At 35.6% G+C, this 21,235-nt stretch overlaps 1 protein-coding gene across 4 annotated transcripts in view; it reads left to right on the top strand.

Moving 5' to 3' along the window:
- LOC150087771 (large proline-rich protein BAG6) overlaps nucleotides 1–21,235 on the top strand; it is a 321,988-nt gene that overhangs the window by 194,521 nt on the left and 106,232 nt on the right. For all 4 annotated transcript variants that reach the window (XM_090369196.1, XM_090369195.1, XM_090369194.1 and 1 more), the window contains 2 exons: nucleotides 5,864–6,052; nucleotides 12,378–12,479. In XM_090369196.1, coding sequence (XP_090225322.1) covers nucleotides 5,864–6,052; nucleotides 12,378–12,479 — 291 coding nt within the window. The remainder of the gene's footprint in view (nucleotides 1–5,863; nucleotides 6,053–12,377; nucleotides 12,480–21,235) is intronic.

Genomic DNA, 21,235 nt, shown 5'->3' with positions numbered 1-21,235 from the left:
GAATTAAAAGAATGGGGATAGATATATTCATGTACAATGGGAATGTAGTGAACTGCATGCAGCTAACTGTTCATTTCCTTCACATTGATAACATTATAGCTTATTTCTATGTCACACTTAAGAAAAATAATGATTTGAATGAAGACAGTGAAAATGAAGCACTTTCCAAAATCAAATATTGTATTATCAGAAGATAATGGGAGTTTCTACGTGATGTACCAGATGATATGTTTGCTTCTTAAATAAAAAAAAAAAACCAGCATTCTGATGTGCCATCCAAGATTTTTTTTTTTTTTAAATAATGCTAATGCAATGCATTATTATGTACATATGCAGAACTTAGTAATTTTGTGCAAGTGCTTGTGCATTGTGATTTCATTAAAAATCTTTTTTTTTTTTGTTTTATCTTGTTCTGTGCTACCTGTACAATAATTTGATACATTAATTCTATTAATTAATTAATAAATGGAGGAATTACCTCTGAGAGCCTTTGAAGCTTTGTTATCTATAAATTAATTCTATTAAAAAAATATATATACTACAGTACAAAATGAATTGCATATATACCATCAATTTTGTAACCTATTGTCTAAATTAGTAGCTAGGTGGTTGGTTTGAGATTATAGAGGTATATACAGTCAAATTTCATTAAATACAAAGTTCAAGGGACCTAAATTTTTGTGTTTTGTAATAACAAGGTTTGTAGTAACGAGGTCCCCCAAAAGTGTCAAAATTTTCCCGTTTTTTTTTTTTTTTTTTCCTTTCTTTTTTTTTGTATGTATTGTATATCCAAGAATAATAATAAATATTAATAATAATATCAGAAATAAATTAATTTAAATTAATAAAATAAAATAAAAACAAAAGCCTTGTCTAACAATACAGTAATAGGAATAACATTTTTTAAAGATTTTATTTTATTTGTAAGATGACCTAAGCAAAAAGCAATTAATGGAAATGAAAATATTGTACAGTATATATTTTGATATACTATATACAATATTTTAGTATCACAGTAAATAGAATTACACTCTTAATATAAAAGGAGACATGCAAACCATTAACTTTTTAATGAATTAATCTAATTTAAAGGAACAATCCAATGTTGTTTGCACAGTTTTGTCTTATATGCATTTTAACTACAGCACTGACATTATCAAATGCAATAGTTGTTTCTTTATCAATGTTACTGCAGGCCAACACATGCTCTATGTTCAATGCATTTTTGGGCAATCTTTTTTTAGATTGCTGTGTGCATGTGTTTTGTGTGTGTGTGTGTGTGCACTTCTTCACTTTCCCTGTAGCTGGTAACAAAAACATCACTTTGTTTGGTGCTCAGCAGCTCTTCTGGTGTTGGTGTTGAAGTAACTTCATCATCCACCTTCACAAACTCTTCAAATTCACCAACAAAATCCATATGCTCCTTCAAATTCCTCAATGTTTCTATCACATTCGTCTGCTGGACAGTGTTTTTTAATGATATTCTCTCCAAAGCCACTCTTTCTGAAGCAGTTGATTATTACACTTTATGCAATACTGTCTCAAGCAATATATAACAAGATTACATATAGCATCCAAGGCATTTCAATTTGGCTGCAAATTGTTCCCTCCTATGTTGCTGATCAAGTACCTTATCAGGTGGGCTCTGTATGCTCTCGGTTATAAATAATGCCTTGATCCAGTGGTTGCATTAAACTGGTGGTATTGGTGGGTAAAAATAACAGTGGTATATTTGTCAACTTAAATGTTTCGGCAAAATGTGCAGTACAGTGATCTAGAATCATCAAAATGTTCCTTTTTTTCTGAAGCCATTCTTCTGTCCACTTTTGATAACCAAGACTGAAAAATTTTGACCATAAGCCAAGCACTTCTATTGGCCTCATAATCACAGGGAAGTTGGTTAACTGCTTTAAAACATCTTGGCTTGGAATCACAAGTGGGCATAGTTTTGTACTGCCATCTGAATTGCAGTGTAACAGAACAGTGAGTCTTTGTTTACCAAATTTTTCAGCACGACAAGATTCCTCGAACAGCAAATGTTTTGTTTGGTAGCAAATTATAAAATAAACCTGTCACGTCAAGATTAAAAATATTCTTTGCCTCATTTTTCAAGAATGGACCATACAGAAGACAACCAGTCTGTGGCCTTTTCTTTGTCGACTAATCCAGACTCACTGCAAACATTTCATGAAACCAAGTTATTCTTCTCTTTAAATCTTTTCAGCCAGCCACTGCTGCATTTGAAATAGCTAATTCCATGTTGCTGAGCTAGATAATTTGCCTTTTCTTGCAAAATCAGACCTGATATTAGCAAATTAGATGCACGCATTTGTTGGTACCACTCAAAGTTTTGTTTCAAGCTCCTTGTGTTTTGCACCACAAATTCGTTTCCTGTTTTTTATCGCCGCTCCAGTGTCATGCACTTCAAGTCTTTTTTGGTTTTTCAGTATTACAGATAAAGTAGGTAAAGGGATGTTGTATTCCTTTGCAATGTCTGTTTTGCTTCTTTCCATCCTATCAGCCCCTTGTATAATTTTTAGTTTCATTTCCAGGCTTAATTCTAATTCCATCCATTTACATTTTGTTGCCGTAACACTGCTAGATAAGATTTAATATAAACAAATTTTAAATTAATTTAAAGACAGGTTCCAAAAAAAAAGCTCAGATAAAATAGCACAAAAAATAGATTGCTGTGTAGTTTAGCAAAAGGCTCTTTGAACTGGCATAACAAACGCATCCGACCTCAATCCTGTGGAGAGCAAGGGAATGCATGTAAACAAATTTGAAAACTTTTTATTCTTTTGTTAATTTAACAACTTGCCCTTCAGAAAGATGTTTTTCAGAGTGCACTTGATGTTGTAGCCACCATAAACTGCTTTTGTTTACAAAACTAATCTCTAACAAGTCAGTGCCATCCTTCGGGAAGTAGGGAGCTTGGTGGCCAGAGGCAGTAATGCCATGATTTGTATTAAACATACAAAATTACAATATTTATTTCTCATGGAGGTGAAAAAGAACTTTGTAGTACATATTAACGAAATTTTGTAATAAACAAATATATTTACATATATTACATATTAAAAAAAGCCTATCCTTTTGCAGGGGAATGGTATGTGCTTCATATAAACAAGTACTTTGTATAAAGCGAGTTTGTATTAACAAGATTTTACTGTATTTGGATTCACTGTGATTGTGTTTGTTTCCTGGAACCACCATTAAGGTCAGTTGTTATGTTGTTTTTTACAGTAGTAGTAGTGGCATGTGATGCAAGAAAGCAAGCTTATATAGCATCAGCCAAAAAAAAAAAAACCATTTCACGCATCCATTCCCTCTAAATGCTTGTCTAGTTCCTCCTTGAATTTATTTAAGCTACCAACTTCCCCAATGACAGTTGGAAATTGTTCAGCAATCAACTACTATTCAATTGCAATCAATAAACAAAAGCTTTCCTGAACAGAAGTTAAACTAACAGGTCTGTTATTGCTCGTGTCACCCTTTGTGAACTGGGGATACATTTGCACATCTCCAGTCTATAGGGACTTTCCCTGAGTCCAAGGATGCTCTCATAATTATGGCTAAGGGTTTGCTTACTTCCCTGGTCACTGCCTCCTTTAATATAACTGGATAGATCCAATCGACCCCATTTTCTCTTTTGTCCTCGGCGTTACTTTTCTTCCAAACAGCTGTTCACCTGTACAAATCACAATTCTGCCCTACCATGGAATATTGTTCCCACATCTGGGGCAGTGGGATGGCAGACAGATCCACTCTCTGTCTCATAGATGTACTGTTTCTGCTGCATGCCTTTTCTACAGATACTTCCATGGGCACTGTTCTTCTGAATTGGCTTCTATAATTCCTGCTCTCTCTCTCTCTCTCTCTCTCTCTCTCTCTCTCTCTCTCTCTCTCTCAAAACATTTCGAACATGTTCCGCCACCAGCCAACATCCATTTACTGTCCAACTTCAAACTCACAGAACCAACTTTTCATCTTCCTCGTTTATTCATTCACTGCTGTTTTCTGGAACAACCTTCCTTCATACATATTTCCTGAAAATTAGTCTACAGAAGTTCAAGTGTAATGTCAACAAATATCTTCTTCCGTCTTCTCAAATTCCAAACCCATGCATGGTACTAAGTACTATAGGTTATAATACCTCCTTGTGTTTAGGGTTTTCATAAAAAAAAAAAAAAAAAAAAACACCCAGGCGCCTTTCTTATGTTTAACGTCAACAATTTTCCTCCACTTTGCTCTCAGTTATTACAAAATTAAGCTCCCTGCGAGAGTTTAATAAGCTTCTGTCCTCCATGTCCCTACAAAATTCCTCATTTTTGAATGTAGATGCAAAATGCTCATTAAGTTTATCAGCTATCTGAGCAGGATAGCTGATAAACTGAATGAGTTATCAGTGTTTCAACATCAACAGTCGAACCATCGATAACAAGTGGACCAATCGTCTCCTTCCTTCCTTCTAGAGTTTATAAAGTAAAGAAGTCCTTGCTGTTTTTCTTAGCATCCTTTGCCAAAGATTTCTCACAATCTGCCTTAGTACAGTACAGTATCATAGTTACAGATGCAGGATGCTTTTAATTTAAAATCTCCTCATAGTGTCCACTATAGTGTAAGTGAATAAGAGTGAAAATCTGCCGGAAAAGTTTCATAATCCATTATCCCATTTTTAAATGCAGAAAGAATAAAATCTACTGAAATTTATTGTAGAGTGTTGACTCGGTATGAGGCAGTGTCAACTCTACAAGTGGGTGAATAAGTTCAAGGGCGCCTCCGTAGCCAAGTGGGCAGGAGCAGCACACGCTTCTTGATTAGACTGGGGTTCGAGCCTGTGACCACCAAATACGGAGGATGCGGAAAGGTCAGAGAATGACCACCGCATATCCTCGGAGCAATATGGCCTTAGTTGCTAATGCTCCTAAAAACTAAATAACCAAAAAAAACAATAAGTTCAAGAATAGTATTCTCCTTGACCAGGGCAAGCACATTGTGTAACCAGACATCATAGTGGCAGTGGACGAACTCATACAGGGAAACTATTGCAATTCATATAAAAGAAATTGCCATGGTGTGCCAGATTAGTATTGGTTCAGCCCATGCTCTCATTGGCACTTTTTTAAAGTCTGTGCTTAATGGATTCCTCAGCAGTTGACACCAGAGATGAAGGAACAATGACTTAATTTGTGTTCCATGCTTCTCGAATCGCATAATTGTGAAGGAGATGCCGTCTTAGATCAGATTGACTAAAGTGCATCTTGGGTGCGCTTTACACACCTGAAAGTAAATGCTTAGAGTGGTGCTGTATAGGCTCACTTTGATTAAGAAAGTCTACACCTGAGTGTTAGCCAGGAAAGTGTTATTCATTGTATTCTGGGATCATAAAGGAGTGATCTTAGAATATTATCTGGAAAGAGGAGAAACAGTGATGAGCGATGTACTTCTGAAGTAATTGAAGCAAGCAGTTTGAAAAAAAGATTGATTTACTGTGTGTGTGTGTGCGCGCGTATGTGCAGCATAACTGCATCTGTCCTTATTTTCACTGCCCTTCTAGAGTGAATCGATACAGGCGATGACGTTTGAGTTTTGTGTCCAACTTGAAAGGACAGCACTTCTCACCAGATGATGTCAATGCATGAATGGCTTCAACACCAACCACAAAATTTCTCTCAAGGAATCTAGGCATTAGCACGCCATTGAAGGAAGTATCAAAAGTATTGCAGACTCCTTTCGAAATTGACATGCATAGCTTCCTTATTGTTTGTGAAATACAATTTTTATTTAACTTTTGCAGTTTTTATTTGAATGATCTTTGTATTTTTGAATATGACTAATAATTTATTAACATATTTTATAGGCCGAAAGCCAAGAAGCACTGCAGCAGTTTGTTCGTTTATCAGAATTATTCCATTTTATGAGCCACTCTTATCATGCACTTAGTGATTTGGTTGTAAATTTTGCAGACAGCCCACCACGCAGTTTGCGAGCTATGGTTCTTCCTTCTGTTCCACCAACAGCCATTTTTCATGCTGGGGTTCCTGTACAAGTAAGTAGAATTGATTCTAAAATGTTATTTCATGTTCAGAAACCAGTTTAAATATATTAGTCCATGCTGTAAAAGTCAGAGGAACAGTCAGTATGGAGAAATAGATATATGAAAAGACTAATAGTATCAGATTTACAATTAGTCATTCAGTAAGTAATAGCAAGCCAGGTCAGAATGTGTATGTGTCTGCAATTCTGCCCAGATGTGATAGGAGGGATTATATGCTTGAAAGCCTTGTGGATTAGCTCAAGACATGAGGGAATCTTCAAGGCTTGTGGGGGGGATTTTTATCAGCATGGCCTACACTTGTAGGTAGAAGGAATTTATTTTGTAGAGGTGGTATTCATTTGAACAAAGGTGTGCAAGGGAGTTTTGCTAATATCATTGCAGATACCTTAAGGGTTGAGGAAAACTGCTAATTAAGGGGAGAAGGGTAATATAGGTGATATTAAACTCATCCTTGGTGATTTCAATGCCAAAGTTGGGAAAGAAGTACACATACCAACTATAGGAAGAAACAGCTTACGTGAAACCAGTAATGAAAATTGGGAAAGGCTAATAGACTTTGCAAGGGGGGGAAAGGCTTGAGCATTATTAGCACAAATTTCTCACATAAGAATGTTTTGTATATTTATCAGTGATATTGATGAAGGTGTATCAAGCTTAATGTCAAAGTTTGCAGGTGATACAAAGGTTGGCAGGGTTGTTAATGACAGTAATGACAGTATGCTACTGCAGCAGGATCTAGAAAAGTTTGGCAGATGGGCCCAGAAGTGGCAACTGAAGTTTAACATTGAATGCAAAGTACTGCATATGGGTAGCAGTAACCCCAGAGAAATGTACCAACTGTGTGGTGTTACACTCAGGGTAGTGGAGAATGAAAGAGACTTGGGGGTAATTGTGCAGTCAGATATATGAAGTTTTCTGAGCAGGTCATTGAGTCTTGTCAATGGTATTCAGGAATTTTGCTAGCAGGGATGAGGAGGTGATTATCCCCTTGTATAAGGCAATGGTCAGACCACACCTTGAGTACTGCATACAGGCCTAGAAACCTGATTTTAGGAAGGATATAGGTTTGCTAGAACAAGTACAGAGAAGGGCAACAAGACTGGTGAGGGGAACAAAGGGGATGCTCTTATGAAGAAAGGCTTAAGTTCTGCAAATTGCAGCACCTGGAGAGTAGGCACCTATGAGGTGATCTGATTGAGGTGTATAAGGCTTTGAATGGATTGAGTAGGCTCAATGCTGATGGGATTCTTCCTCTTGCTCAGATTACAAACCTGAGGGGACATGAATTCAAATTGAGGAAAGACAGTTATAGAATAGATGTGCTGAAATTTGTGTTTAGCCAGGGGGTAGTTGATTGCTGGAACAAACTTCCATCTGTTGTTCTGGAAGTTGATAGCTTAAATAAATTCAAGGAAGAAGTGGACAAACGTTTGGAGCAAATAGATGGGTGAAATGGGAAGGGTTTTTTTTTTTTTGGCTTATGCTGTATAAGCTTGCTTTGTTGCATCGTATGCCTCTGCTAATGCAGAGAAACTTAGAGAAAGAAACTTAGGTTTCACCTGATGGTGTTACAAGAAATTAGATCAATTCCATCCTCATTGATACTCCTCATGCTACAGAAGTAATGGATGTGAAGAGTTACAGACGGGCAGATTGATTCAGACATCTTATGGTACAATGCCATCTGTGAAATAGGCTCTCAAAGATACAGAGGTAAAGGTGGGATAACAAAGAAAAGTTATCAATGAGATAAGCTTAAAGAAGATGAAAATACTATAGAAAGATACATAATGAAAGTGGAGCAACAACTGGAGAAGCACCAACCTCAGGAAGATCAGCCCATCAATAAAAAATGGGAAGATATTAAGGAAGCACTGAGTGTAGCAGCAGAAGAGGCATTTGGAGTGGAACAAAATATAGAGAGAAATGACTGGTTCAACTAGGACTGTGAGAAAATCCTGGAAGAACGAAACCAAGCCAGGCAGGAAATGCTACAGAGAGGAACTAGAAAGAACACTGAGGATTACAGGGTTAAAAGAGCTGAAGCAAAGTCAGTATGCAGACAAAAGAAAAGAGAATGGGAAAAGGAAACAAGAAGAATAAGATAGAGGGTAGGTCAGGAAATTCTATAAAAAAGTAGGAAATGTAAATAAAGGTTTCCAGCCACGTCTTAACTTGTGCAGGAATAAGAAAAGAGAAATAGTGGGGAGAATAGCAGAGATCACAGAAGTTTGGAAGGAGCATTTTAACTCCTTACTTAATAAAGAACAGGCACGCCCAGAACAAATTGTAGAACAGAAAGAAGAAACAGATAATGTTGAAGGTATCTTGGGCCCAACAATAGAAGAGGTACGGGATGCAGTCCAAAGGGCTGAAAATAATAATGCACCCGGAGAAGATAACATCCCAGCAAAACTCATAAAGGCAGGTGGCGAGAAACTGATCCAAAAATTACATCAGCTTATATCGGACATATTGGAAAGAGAAGTATTGCCAAATGAATGGAAGACAGTGGTAATCATCCCAGTCCACAAGAAAGATGATAAGCTAATTTGTGGAAATTACAGAGGTGTTGCCCTACTTTGTGCAACATATAAGATTTTATCCTTCGTTCTGACTAGAAGAATATCAAAGTGGGTTCCGTGCAGGAAGGTTGACTGTTGACCATATTTCCACCTTCAGACAGATCGTGGAGAAGTGCTACGAATATAATGTAGATCTGCACCATCTATTGATTTCAGCACTGTATATTATAGTGTGGATAGAGTTGGAGCTATTGGAAACGATGGGAAGCCTGGGCATACCAAAAAAGCTGGTAAGGCCAACGAAGATCGTGCTGGAAGGAAGCATGTGCAAGGTTAAGGTATAAAGGAATCTCTCTGATTCTTTTGAAGTGAGGGGAGGGCTGAGACAAGGGCACCCTTTGCCACCGGTCCTTTTTAACTTTGTATTGAAGAGGGTTATGTGGAAAGTATCGGCCACCACCACAACCTCCAATGGAATCATATATAACAGACTCTACCAGCACTTAGCCTATGCAGATGATGTAGTGATGACTGCAAGAAACCCACATATTCCGAGGACAGCTTCTGAAGAGTTGGAGAAAGAAGCAGAAAGGGTTGGGTTGAAGGTAAATGAAAATAAAACGATGTTTATGATTACAGGTGGGAGGGAGATACAGAAACCCAAAACAGATCTGGCAAACAATGAAGCATAGTTTCAGTAGTACAGAATCCTTCAAATTTCTGGGAGCTATGTTTCAACATGATAGTAGTAACACCCCAGAAATTCAGGCTCGTTTTAATGCTTGTAATAGATGCCATTTTTCCCTGCAGAAACACTTTTGATCAAACTGCTCTATAGAAGAATGAAATTAGTGTTATACAAAGCAGTGGTGATTTATGCTAGTGAAACATGGGTGCTTAAAAAGAAGGATGAAAAGTTTTTAAATGTGTGGGAAAGGAAGATATTAAGGAAAATCTTTGATCCTGTAAAAGTTGGGGAAAGAGTGGAAAATAAGGACAAACCAAGAACTGTCATTTGTATCACGTGGCTTGCCCAGGCCACATGATACGAATGGAGGAAAACAGATGGCCAAGAAAAGCAATGGAAGAGCAACTGGGAGGAAGAAGATTGAGAAGAAGACCGAGAAGGAGGTGGGTGGATGACAGAGAATGACTTACAACAACTTAGGGCGAGACGATGAAGAACAGTGGCTGGGGAAAGAGACAGCTGGAGGAAAATCATTGACGAGGCTAAGGTTCTGCAAGGGCTGTAATGCCATGGAGTAAGTAAAGGGTAATATAGACACGTGTTTATCTGATGATATGGGTCAAAGTAAAGCTTGCACACATTCCAAGAGTTGATGTTGACAAGATTTTCTGAGGCTGGCAACATTTCAAATGAGCAGGAAGATAAAGCTAGGGAAACAAGCCTAAATAACTTCAAAGGGTGTGTCAGTGTAGTAAACTAGAAGAATGTCTTAATTGTGTCTACAGTAATGTCAGGAGTGTTGCCAGAAAATGGGTGAATTCAAACTCCTGGTTAGGACAACTAATGCTGACATAATAGCACTAACAGAAACGTGGTGCTACCCGAAAACTGGGAACGACGAGTTCCATTATGGTATGTATAATATGTTCAGGAGAGGTAGGGAAGATAGAAGGGGTGGTGGGGTCATGCTTCTTATCAAAAGTAACCTAAGTGCAAAAAAAAAGTTTTTGCTGAGTCAGAAGTTACTTCTGCCAGCATAAAATCTGTGTGGTGTGAGTTAGCTGGTGGCAAAGATATAATGAGAGTGGGAGTAATCTGCAGACCAGAAGATTGTGAAATATATGATGAGAGTCTCTGCATGCAGTTAGAATGGGAAAGCAAGTATGAATGTCTTATTACGGATGACTTCGATCTGCCCCTAATTGATTGGAATAAGTGGGAGAGGAACTCACCATGGAGAGAAAAATTTTTAAATAAACTAAATGATTATTATTTGTATTAGTATGTTAGAGAAAATACTAGGGGTAAGAATATTATTGACCTCATCATTACTCATGAATCAGATGACATAGGCTTAAAGCACAGGAATCATTGGCAAGCAGTGATCATGCAGTGGTTAGTTGGACAATTAAGAAAGATGATGCAGTAGTTAAAGATAAAGGCACAGGTTTTAATTTCAGAAAAGGGAACTATTGAAGTTTAAGGTGTCACATGTAATTTATTAATTGGACAGACTGCAGAGGGAAGGCAAATACATTAGAATCGTGGAATACCTTTAAAGTAAGAGGATACTGGGATAGATGAATACTGAGCCAGCCAGCATAATAGAGCAGAAAAAGACATCGTGGGAAAGTTACAGAGCAATGAAAAGTACTGAAGCCTATAAAAGCTACACATTGATCTGTAATAGTACTACAGATAAGGTTTGGGAGGCCAAGGCTGATTATGAGAAAGTATTGGCTAAGAGAGCAAAGAATCGGGACAAGGAGTAATGTTTTATTCCTTGTCCCCATTGGCAGCTATGTTTTAATGCTGCAAAATGCAAGGTCTTACACTTGCAGAATTATGGGAAATCTCCAGTGCTATTTGACCTATAGCACTAAACGCTTGGTGAATAGCAACACCAAAATAACTTTTACATATGGTGGGGTTGAATTAAAAACAATAGAAGAAGAAAGGGGAATCTCGGTTACAATATGGGCAGATATAAAGTTTTTTGAGCAATGTAAACAAGTAGTCAGGAAAGCCCATGGTGGCCTGTTAATGATTTATTGAACAATATCCTGTAGGTATAGGGAAGTCATAGTCCCACTATATAAGGTAATTGTAAGACTGCATTTGGATTACTGTGTCCAAGGATGGGCAACACATGGTGAGATCGACAAAAAGGGCAACCATATGACAAAAGACAAACAGGCCGTCAGGCTTCTTAGAGCGGGTTTGATTGAAGTTTATAAGGCAGTAGGAGGGGTTAGTAAAATGAATGAAGGCAAAATTCTCACTGTTACAAAGAATTCTAGAACTAGAGGCCATAAATTCAAGGTTTATGGAAAAGAGGTTTAGACTAGATTGTAAGAAGTTTTTTTTTAGCCAGAAAGTTGTTGATTACTAGAAGTTGCCTGTACAGGTAGTTGAGGCTCACAGTTTGAAGAAATTCAAAGGTGAACTGGATAATAGTTACCTATGTGTGGAGGTACATTCATATATTTTTTTTTTTTTTTTTTTTTTGCTGGTGCAGCAAAGCCTATGGCTTCCTTGCACTACATAGCTAAAACTAATACTAACTGAACTCTTTTTTATAGGATGCCACAGAGAAACAAGCGATTATAAAAGCTTGTTTTGTTGGCATCATAGCATATAATAACCATGTAGCAGTGAATCACTGCTTAAGGTGCATTCATCATTAAAGTGTATAATAAACATATGGTGAAGGATAAAAGTAGGTAAAAGTTATCATCAATTTTTTAAAAAAAGGTTGATAAAGGAGCACATCACTCCAGAAGCTTCTTTGTGTATATTTTGTTACTTTTATTATTATTATTTTTTTATTAATACAAAAAAAAAAAAAAAAAAAACAACCTTCTTGAATTGTATGTGGTGATTGATTAGAGGGTTTTTTTTTTTTTTTTATGAAAACTCCAAATTCAAGAGGTTATTAGGTTTATGGTACTTTTATTTAAAATTATTAGCAGTTGTTTATCATTTTTATACCGAATGAAAAATAAATCAATAAGAAGGCTTAAAAATTGTATAAATTGCAAGTATGTTACTTTTTCCTTCTGCATATATGATTACATGAAGGAAAAAAATTTTCTCATTACAGGCACAAATTAATGTAAATACATCACGTTCATCTCCCAGTGATTCTCATGTTGCACCATCAACTATCACAACTGCAACAAGTACCATGCCCCATCATGAACAAGTAAGTTTACCTAAGAAATTTGCATTGTAACTAGAAATTATATATAACATTTATGTTTTATGGACAAAAATGGATTTGTTTTGATGTTTTTGAAAACTATGTTTAAAAATATGAAAAATTTATTTTAATCAGCCAATATTAATTATGAGGAAACCCAGCTGACTGCACAGGCACTTTTTTATATGAAACATAATTGTTCCCCAGCTCTGTTTATTAATTATTATTATTATGTTTATCAATATTAATTATGAGGAAACCCAGCTGACTGCACAGGCACTTTTTTATATGAAATGTAATTGTTCCCCAGCTCTCTGTTTAAACTTTTTTTTTTCAATGGTGGCTGCTTTGATATGATTTGCTTATTAATTGCTTTGATGTGTGATTTTTATTTGTTGAAGTTCCTCTTTCTTGGAAATATCTTCACCTAACCCTGTTAACCTAAAAAATTGCCGTTTCACCTTCAAGTAATATGCTTGAAAACAATGCACTGGCTTTCCATCTTACACTTGCAGTAGATGCACAAAACATTTGCTGCTGCCTGTATTTATTTGAGTGAGTGCATCCAGTGTGCTATAATTTTTGGAATGCTGAGAAAAATAACATTCTGAAAATTAGTAATGGTTGAAAGGTAAAGATCTGAAATTCAAAGCTAAAAGTGAACAGTTTAATTCTAATTTACAGCTGTTTTTAGGACAGCTGTAAATTAGAATTAAACTCAATTTTATTGAGAGTTTATTCTATGTACATAAACTAATCTCAACACAAGCAAAAGAAAAAAATATATAATTATAAAATAAAATAAAAAGTGTACCAAGCTATAACAAAAAAAAATAAGAAAACCAAATTGTTGACACTATTAGCCCATAGTTTCATTAAATGTGCCAACAGAATCTAGCTGTGCACGTATTTACTTCTACACCATTCTTATATTGACCTGTTATGAATGACCACCTGTATACGATACGGCATGTTGGATGCTCTGCCATAATGTATGTATGCATTATGGCATAGCACTCAAAGTCCTGTTGATGTCAATGCAGCAAATGTGTTAACTATTTGTGTTTAGCATCAGATAGATTTTATATGTGGGTTGGGTTAGTACTGTTAATACCACAGTTAATATAAGGAATAATTCTGTCGCAAAACTAAACCAAAAATGTTTTAAACAATTCGGTTTGATGCTTATATAATGAGATTTGCAATTAAAGGTTGATGATCGTTGATGATTCAATGCTGAGCGTTTTGTATTGAAAAGATAGTTTTGAAAGCTTGTTTCCATGTAAATCAGACATCACGGATCTCACAACATGAAAACTATGTTCAGGACTGCCGTAATGTAATGTTGAGAATTTAAATGGAAGAGATTTCAGCTTATGAAGAAGGCGCCTCCGTAGCTAGGTGGGAAGGAGCAGCAGTGCGTAGCACACGCTTCTTGATTAGACCGGGGTTCGAGCCCGTCACCACCAAATACTGAGGATGCGGAAAGGTCAAGGAATGACCACCACATATCCCGGAGCAATATGGCCTTAGTTGCTAATGCTCCTAAAAAAAAAAAAAAAAAAACAAATAACAAATAACTAGCTTATGAAGAAAATGGACATATGAATAATAGAAGGATTGATCCTGAAGAGAGATAGCATACACAGCTAATGAGTACTACAATGCGTACATTATGTTGGTGTGATAAAGGAAATGCATATAGTTCTGCTCATGCATACATGCAACAATACTCAGGCAAGTGAAATCTGATATAGCTGTCATCAGTCACTTTGACAAGTGCCTAAGAAGTGGTTGCAGTATTGTGTCTATAGAAGACAGGAGTAGGCCACATATCTCAAATCCCTGACATGGAAGAAGCGGATCTGGAAGCAGCGACATCTTGACCCCATGACTTGCACATGCATGCAAGTTTGTTAGAGTAAATCATACTACTGTTCCCTGTATTACAAGAGGAAATGGTTTGGATTCATAAATTTCTTTGTGTTCAAGAGCTCTTGCCTGTAGATTGTGAGTGGATTCTGCAAAAAAGTGGATTCTACCAACAATTTTGCAACCACATCTTATAGCTTAATGAAATATGCTTCACACAGGAGGGCATTTCAAACAGCCATAATATGCATGAAATCTGCTTGTTGCCACTGCTGTGGTTTCAACTTCATTTGAACTGGCATTCATGGAGACAAAAATCATTGATTCCTGTCTTCCTGATTAATTGACTAGAGAGCATTGTCTCTAGTAAAGTCAATATTTTTATTGACTGTACTGCCAGACTTACTAGATGACATTTTCCTTGTGGTTTCAACATTATGGTACCCCTGACATTTTAACACTGTTCAGCATCACATCAGTTTTATAATAAATACCCTGGATAGTTTGGTCACTCAGGTCACCTGATCGAAATCCATTGTTGTTATGGGCTTTTTTGGAGCATCAGCAACTATGACCACATTGTTCTGTTGTGTATTCTTGTATAAATGTTTGTTCATGGGCCAACTTGCATCAGTGTACAGTCTAAAAAAATGTGGCATAACTCACAGATGAATTTTTAATTGTGTTAAATTGATTTTTAATTATTTGTTACTCTAATGTAAGATTTCGATTTTTTTTTTTTTTTTTTGTTTTAATTTCTGGAGAGCATCATATGGAAGTGTTCTACGTACTATATTGAGGTAAACTTCTCTTATTATTTTACAAATAAATAATTATAACAAGGTATGCAGTTTTTGTTATCCCACATCTACAAGTTGTTCACAAGGGTCATTACTAACAGATTAGAAAGAATACCTGATGAGAATCAACCAAAAGAGCAAGCTGGCTTTAGGACAGGATTCTCAACTATGGATCACCTTCACATAATATCACAGCTAATGGAAAAAGCAAATGAATATAAAACACCATTATGCCTGGCATTTGACTCCATACAGTATAAGGCAATGTTTCGGGCACTGGAAAGACAAGGCACAGATACCCCATATATTGTGATTTTGAAGAAAATATGTGAGAACACTATCTCCTTTATTAGACTAGACAAAGACAGTAGCAAATTTAAAATCAAGAAAGGAGTTCGACAAGGAGACACAATATCTCCGAAGCTGTTTACTGCTGTCTTTGAGGAAGCTTTCAGAAGATTAGACTGGTCGCAGAAAGGAGTCAATGTGAATGGAGAGTACTTAAACTATTTACAATTTACAAATGATATTGTAGTCATAAGCCACAATCCCAAAGAATTAGAGGAAAATCTTAATCAGTTACACACGGTTAGTAAGGATTTTGGACTAAAGATGAATATGGCTAAAACAAAAGTAATGATGAACAAGTATGCCACAGAAAGGGACAATGATTGAAGGAGCAGTAATTGAAAAGGTGGAGTCATATACTTATCTGGGACAAGTTATTAGCTGTAATAATGATAAATGGCTGGAAGTGAAGAGAAGAATAAATTTTGGATGGATAGCATTTAGGAAATATAGTCACATACTTAAGAGCAATATCCCAGTTTGTCTGAAACGTAAAATAATGAACCAATATATACTTCCCACCATGACTTATGGAAGCGAAACTTGAGCAATTGCCAAAAGAATGGAAGAGAAGCTGAGAACTACACAGCGAAGAATGGAGCGAATTATATTGGGAATCAGACTGTTAGATAAGAAAAGAAACACATGGATTAGGCAGCAAACTCAAGTAAAGGACATCCTTATCAAAACTAAAGAACTAAAATGGTCTTGGGCAGGACACATAGCTCGAAGACATGATGACAGATGGACTAAGAAAATAACAGAATGGTATCCGAGAGGAGCTAGAAAAAAATCTGGAAGACAACGGCGGAGATGAATAGATGAAATTCATGAGTTTGTGGGTAGTAAATGGATGACCATTGCACAAAACAGAAGGAACTGGAAAGTTGCTGGAGAGGCCTTCATCCTGCAGTGGATTGAAAATGGCTGATGATGATGATGATGCAGTTTTTTCTTTTTTGCAAGCAAGTGAAATGTTCAGTTAAGGTTGTTGTTCTTGTTGTTATTTGGTTTTTAAGAGCATTAGCAACTAAGGCCATATTGCTCCGGGAATATGCAGTGGTCATTCCCTGACTTTTCCGCATCCTCCATTCAATTAAGGAACTCACATTTTTTTTTAGTTTTTGAAACAACCACTGACAGTGATTAAAAAATAGATATTTTCTTGTTACTACTAAAATCAAATGTCCAATATTGTAATATTCCAGCACCTTAAGTGTACATTATTCCCAACACAAAGGACCTCCTATAAGTGAATTATCATTCTCTCTTAAACAGACTATAGTGTATGATATTTGTAAGTTTAAGCTTTTTTTTTTTTTTTTGTTTTTTTTTTTCTTTACGTTGTTATAACCTTGAAATTGTTCAATTCTTTGCCTGTGTGAATTTCCAGTTCAAGAATTAAAAAACAATGAAGCTCTTGCTTTAATGGACTTTGGAAATTTGCTCAGAGGTTGTGACAATTATATCTAAATGACAAGACTGTAATGCTAGTGAAGCTTTAAAAGGTCTTGTTTAATTAAATTTCATTTATCTTGAAATATTTTTCTTTTTCTCAAAAATTGTTCTTTTTATTTATTTAATCTAAAATAGAATTCTATTTTGACTTTAGTTGGGAGTTGAAATTAATGGAAGCAAAACTTGTTTTAAAGGAGAATCCTTCATCACTCATTTATCTCCTCAACCATATCCATTCTTCCAAATGTAATAACTCTATTCCCAGCAGATAGATTTTCATGAAATTTTATATGATTCTTTTAAAAATATTTGTCAATGCCATTACAGATTTCATAAAAATTGTACCAGTGGAAATCCAGCAATTCCAGCAATATGGATAATCCATCACAGATTATCCATATATCGTGTATTTATATTGTTGCTGAAACACTGGATATTATGTTTGTTGCTGTTGTCTGATTGGAGAAATGAATCGGCAATATGACAGGTGTGCAGAAATAAAATATTCTTGGTTTGTATAAAAGGCATTGCTTTTTGTTCAATGTTTTGCACTTATTACTATTTGCATGGATGTTAAATAAGTATTACATTAAATATTATTAAAATCCAAGAAGAAATAACTAAACTGCATTTTGAAAGTTGACATACTACAATTGTTTAATTTATATAACCACAAAGAATGAAATACATATTACATTTCATGGACTATTGATTATAAAGTATTACAAAATGTGGAGTGACTATTTTAGGAGCTAGTTAAATGAAACAATTCTTTTATGATATATAGTAATTAATTGGTAACAAGATAATTACTGTATTTGTCGGCTTATAAGACACTCTTTTTTTTACTTATAAATGCTGTAAAAAATTGCCCTGCATCTTAGAAACCGAAAGTGGCAATACAGCACATGTGCAAAACCAAGAGTTAACGTATAGTAGCTAATGAATAGTTAACTACTATACATTAGTACCCTTTTTTTGGTAATTACCAGGCTGTTGTTGGTGTAACAAGTGAATTCCAGTTATTCATTTAAGCCCTAATAGCCATTCATTCAAGCCCTAATCAATGGTAAGCACATCAAGAAGGCAAAATTATAATATTGGATTTAAGCTAACAGTAGTACAATATGCCAAGGAACATGGGAACAGAGCAGCAGAATGGATTTCAGACCACTGCCTACTAAAATGATGATTCATCAATGGAGGAAGCAGAAAGTTTTATTACAAGCTGATAAAACAAAGCACAACCTTCATAAGCAACCTTGGTGTTATCACTTCATGAAAAGAAATGGATTAACTTTATGCACAAGAACTAGAATAGCCCAGAGAATGCCTGCTGAGTATGAACAGAAAATATTTGATTTCCATAAATGTGTCCTTAATGCTAGAAAACAAAGCAACTACTAACTTATCCAAATCGGGTGAAATTCCGTTGACTTTGGTTGTTGCCATCCAATAAAACCATAAATCTGAGAAGGCTAAAATCTTAACTATTAAACCCACTGGACTTGAAAAGACATACTACACCATAGTTTTAACTTGTTGTGCTGGTGGGACCAAACTTCTGCTAATGTTTAATTTTTAAAAGAAAAACTTTACTGAAAGATAAATTGCCAAATGGAATTAATGTACTTGTACAACCAAAGAGAGGGATGGATGGATGAAGAATGTATCAAGGATTGGTTTGTAAAAGTTTGGTCCTGGTGTCCTGGTGGACTACTGCTTAAAAATGGACTGCTAGTATGGGATCGGTTTAGAGCACATAGGACTGAACAGAGAATTGGCAGTAATTCTGTGTGGCTTAGCTTCCCTGTTACAACCATTAGCAGCATCAATAAGCCATTCAAGAATAGCATGCAGGAGGAATAGAATAAATGGATGTTAGAGGGGGAACCCTGATACGACGCCTACAGGAAGTATGAAACATTCATTAATAGCACAGATTGAATGGATGCTGAAGTCATGGCATGATATTAAGACTGAAATTGTGGTATAATTAATGAAGATCATTTATTTATTGTATGAGGGTGACTGTGATACCAATGAGAATGATGATAATGTTGAGGATAATAATGATAAAGTCAGTAGTGTACAACCTTTATGAATTTGAATTCTGAATAATACTAAAATAATAAGAGTAATAATCCTATGCCTTTCTTTATTGGCTTTTGGGTTTTATTTTTATTGAATTTAAATTTCCATTGTATTAACAATAAATGTTTTTCCAAGTTTTTTTTCTTAAATTTACCATTCCAAAAATAGGGTGCGTCTTCCATGCTGCAGCATCTTATAAGCCAGCAAATATGCTAATTGATTAATTAACAATTAATAGTATTGGTAACAGCCACATGGTGCAAGGAAGCCCAATTCTTATGCTGCACCAGCCAAAAAAAAAAGTAAAATAATAATAAAATAAATAAATAATAAAATAAAAGGAAATAGACAATCTATACATTTCTCTCCTGCCATAGGCAACTACCAGCTGACCCCTGAACCTCCCCAAACTGTCAGCCCAACTCATTCCAGCAATCCACAATTCGCTGGCTAAAATAAAACTTCCTGCAACTTGAATGTACTGCCCCTATTTCTAGAATTACCCACAACCACGAAAACTCATTTGGACCACCCATCCCTGGACCCTCTCAAGAAGCTTGATGTTCTCCACCTCCAGGTGCAGTCTCCACATCCAAACACAGCACTCCAAGCACGGTTCAACAATAGCTTTATATAGTGGGATTATGACATCCTTATCTCTGCTAGCAAATGTTCGATAAATCATCAATAGGACACCTTGGGCCTTCCTCTTAACCTGTCTACAATGTTCGCAGAACTTTGTGTCTGACCGTATCATAACTTCCAACTCCCTTTCTTCCACTACTGAATAGTTCAGCTTCACCAAGTGTATAACTTATTTTGGGGTCACTGTTCCCCAGGTGTAAGACCTCGCATTTTACTGAATTAAAGCATGGCTGCCACTTTTCTGACCATTCCTGAAGTCTATCTAGGTCACTCTGAAGAAGCTCTGCTTGGCAGTAAACGTTCAAGCTTTAGCAACATCATCCAAAAAAAAAAAAAAACTCTCAACTCATCATCTGTCCATCCCATCTAATAATGATATTAGTAGCCAAAAATGATGCAAGAATGATGTAATAATTAACAATTAAACAGTTAACTAATAATTAATTGGTAAAAAGATAATTAGTTATTTGCTTTTCACTTCTATTAATCACAGTAAAAGAAATTCAATTTAAGTTTATAGCTATTTTTATTTTTACATGTGCAGTTGTCTCAATATTCAAATGTATGAGAAAAACACATTACCTTATAAACATATGTGCTAATGACTTTAAAAATTAAATTTTGTGAAAAACGTCTATATTGAGATGCCTCATCTTAATTTTATAGGAAGCTGAAATTATTATTATTACAATTGTTTGTTTTTGTGTGACAGGTTATTGTTATCGTTTGTGTGTGATGTCATCTGATAGTTCAAAGGATTCCACACCATGCACCACAGGGAATTACATCACATTATTATTTTTTAATTAATATTTTATCAGTTTATTTCACTAATTCAAAGTGTGATTAAAACATTAGAGAAGATTGCTGTCATGGGTGGCAACAGCTGTTTTATGCCATATGTGGATAAAACTACATTTTTCTATTTTGGCGACTTTATATTTATTCAGTGTGTGGTGTGTTTAAATTTATGAATAAAATTTACTTCTTTTATTTCTCAGTTGTTTTTCGTACTCTTGAACCTCCACATTTCTGAAATCTACTGCATGTTCCATCCTGGAAATGTGCTGTGGTTAGACATTGGACAGAGAAAAAAATCAGCATAATTGAACATGTAGTTCATGTAAAGGAAGAGAGAATTGCAAAGTCAGAAATCACATGGAAGGTTTTGAAGTGGGAAAAGGGAAGAAATGTTTTCATTTCAGGGATTGGAGTGGGAAAAAGTTTGTATTAGAAATTTAAGATGGATATAACATTTTTATTCATAAATGTAAATGTATCATGCTGAATAGAAATGAAAGCATACAGAATAAATAAAATGTGATTCCATATACTTGGGAATAAAATATATGATGGTCAAATCCTTTACTGGAGCACCTATTAGTAGGAATAATATGGGATGGGTTGCTTTAGCTCATGATCTTTTCAGTATAATAGAATGGAGTGCTGAAGTCGGAAATGATAATGTAGTCATCAGTGCTGTTGAATTGTGGTTGCAGACCTGCAGTGCCCCCTTGTGTTAACTAAGAAGGTAACCACATT

The sequence above is a fragment of the Mastigoproctus giganteus genome, chromosome 3 (assembly GCF_048544385.1).
Source record: "Mastigoproctus giganteus isolate SK-2022 chromosome 3, ASM4854438v1, whole genome shotgun sequence".
NCBI classification, from domain to species: Eukaryota; Metazoa; Arthropoda; class Arachnida; order Uropygi; family Thelyphonidae; genus Mastigoproctus; species Mastigoproctus giganteus.
The sequence above is the reverse complement of the archived record's forward strand: the minus strand, read 5'-3'. Positions and strand labels throughout refer to the sequence as shown.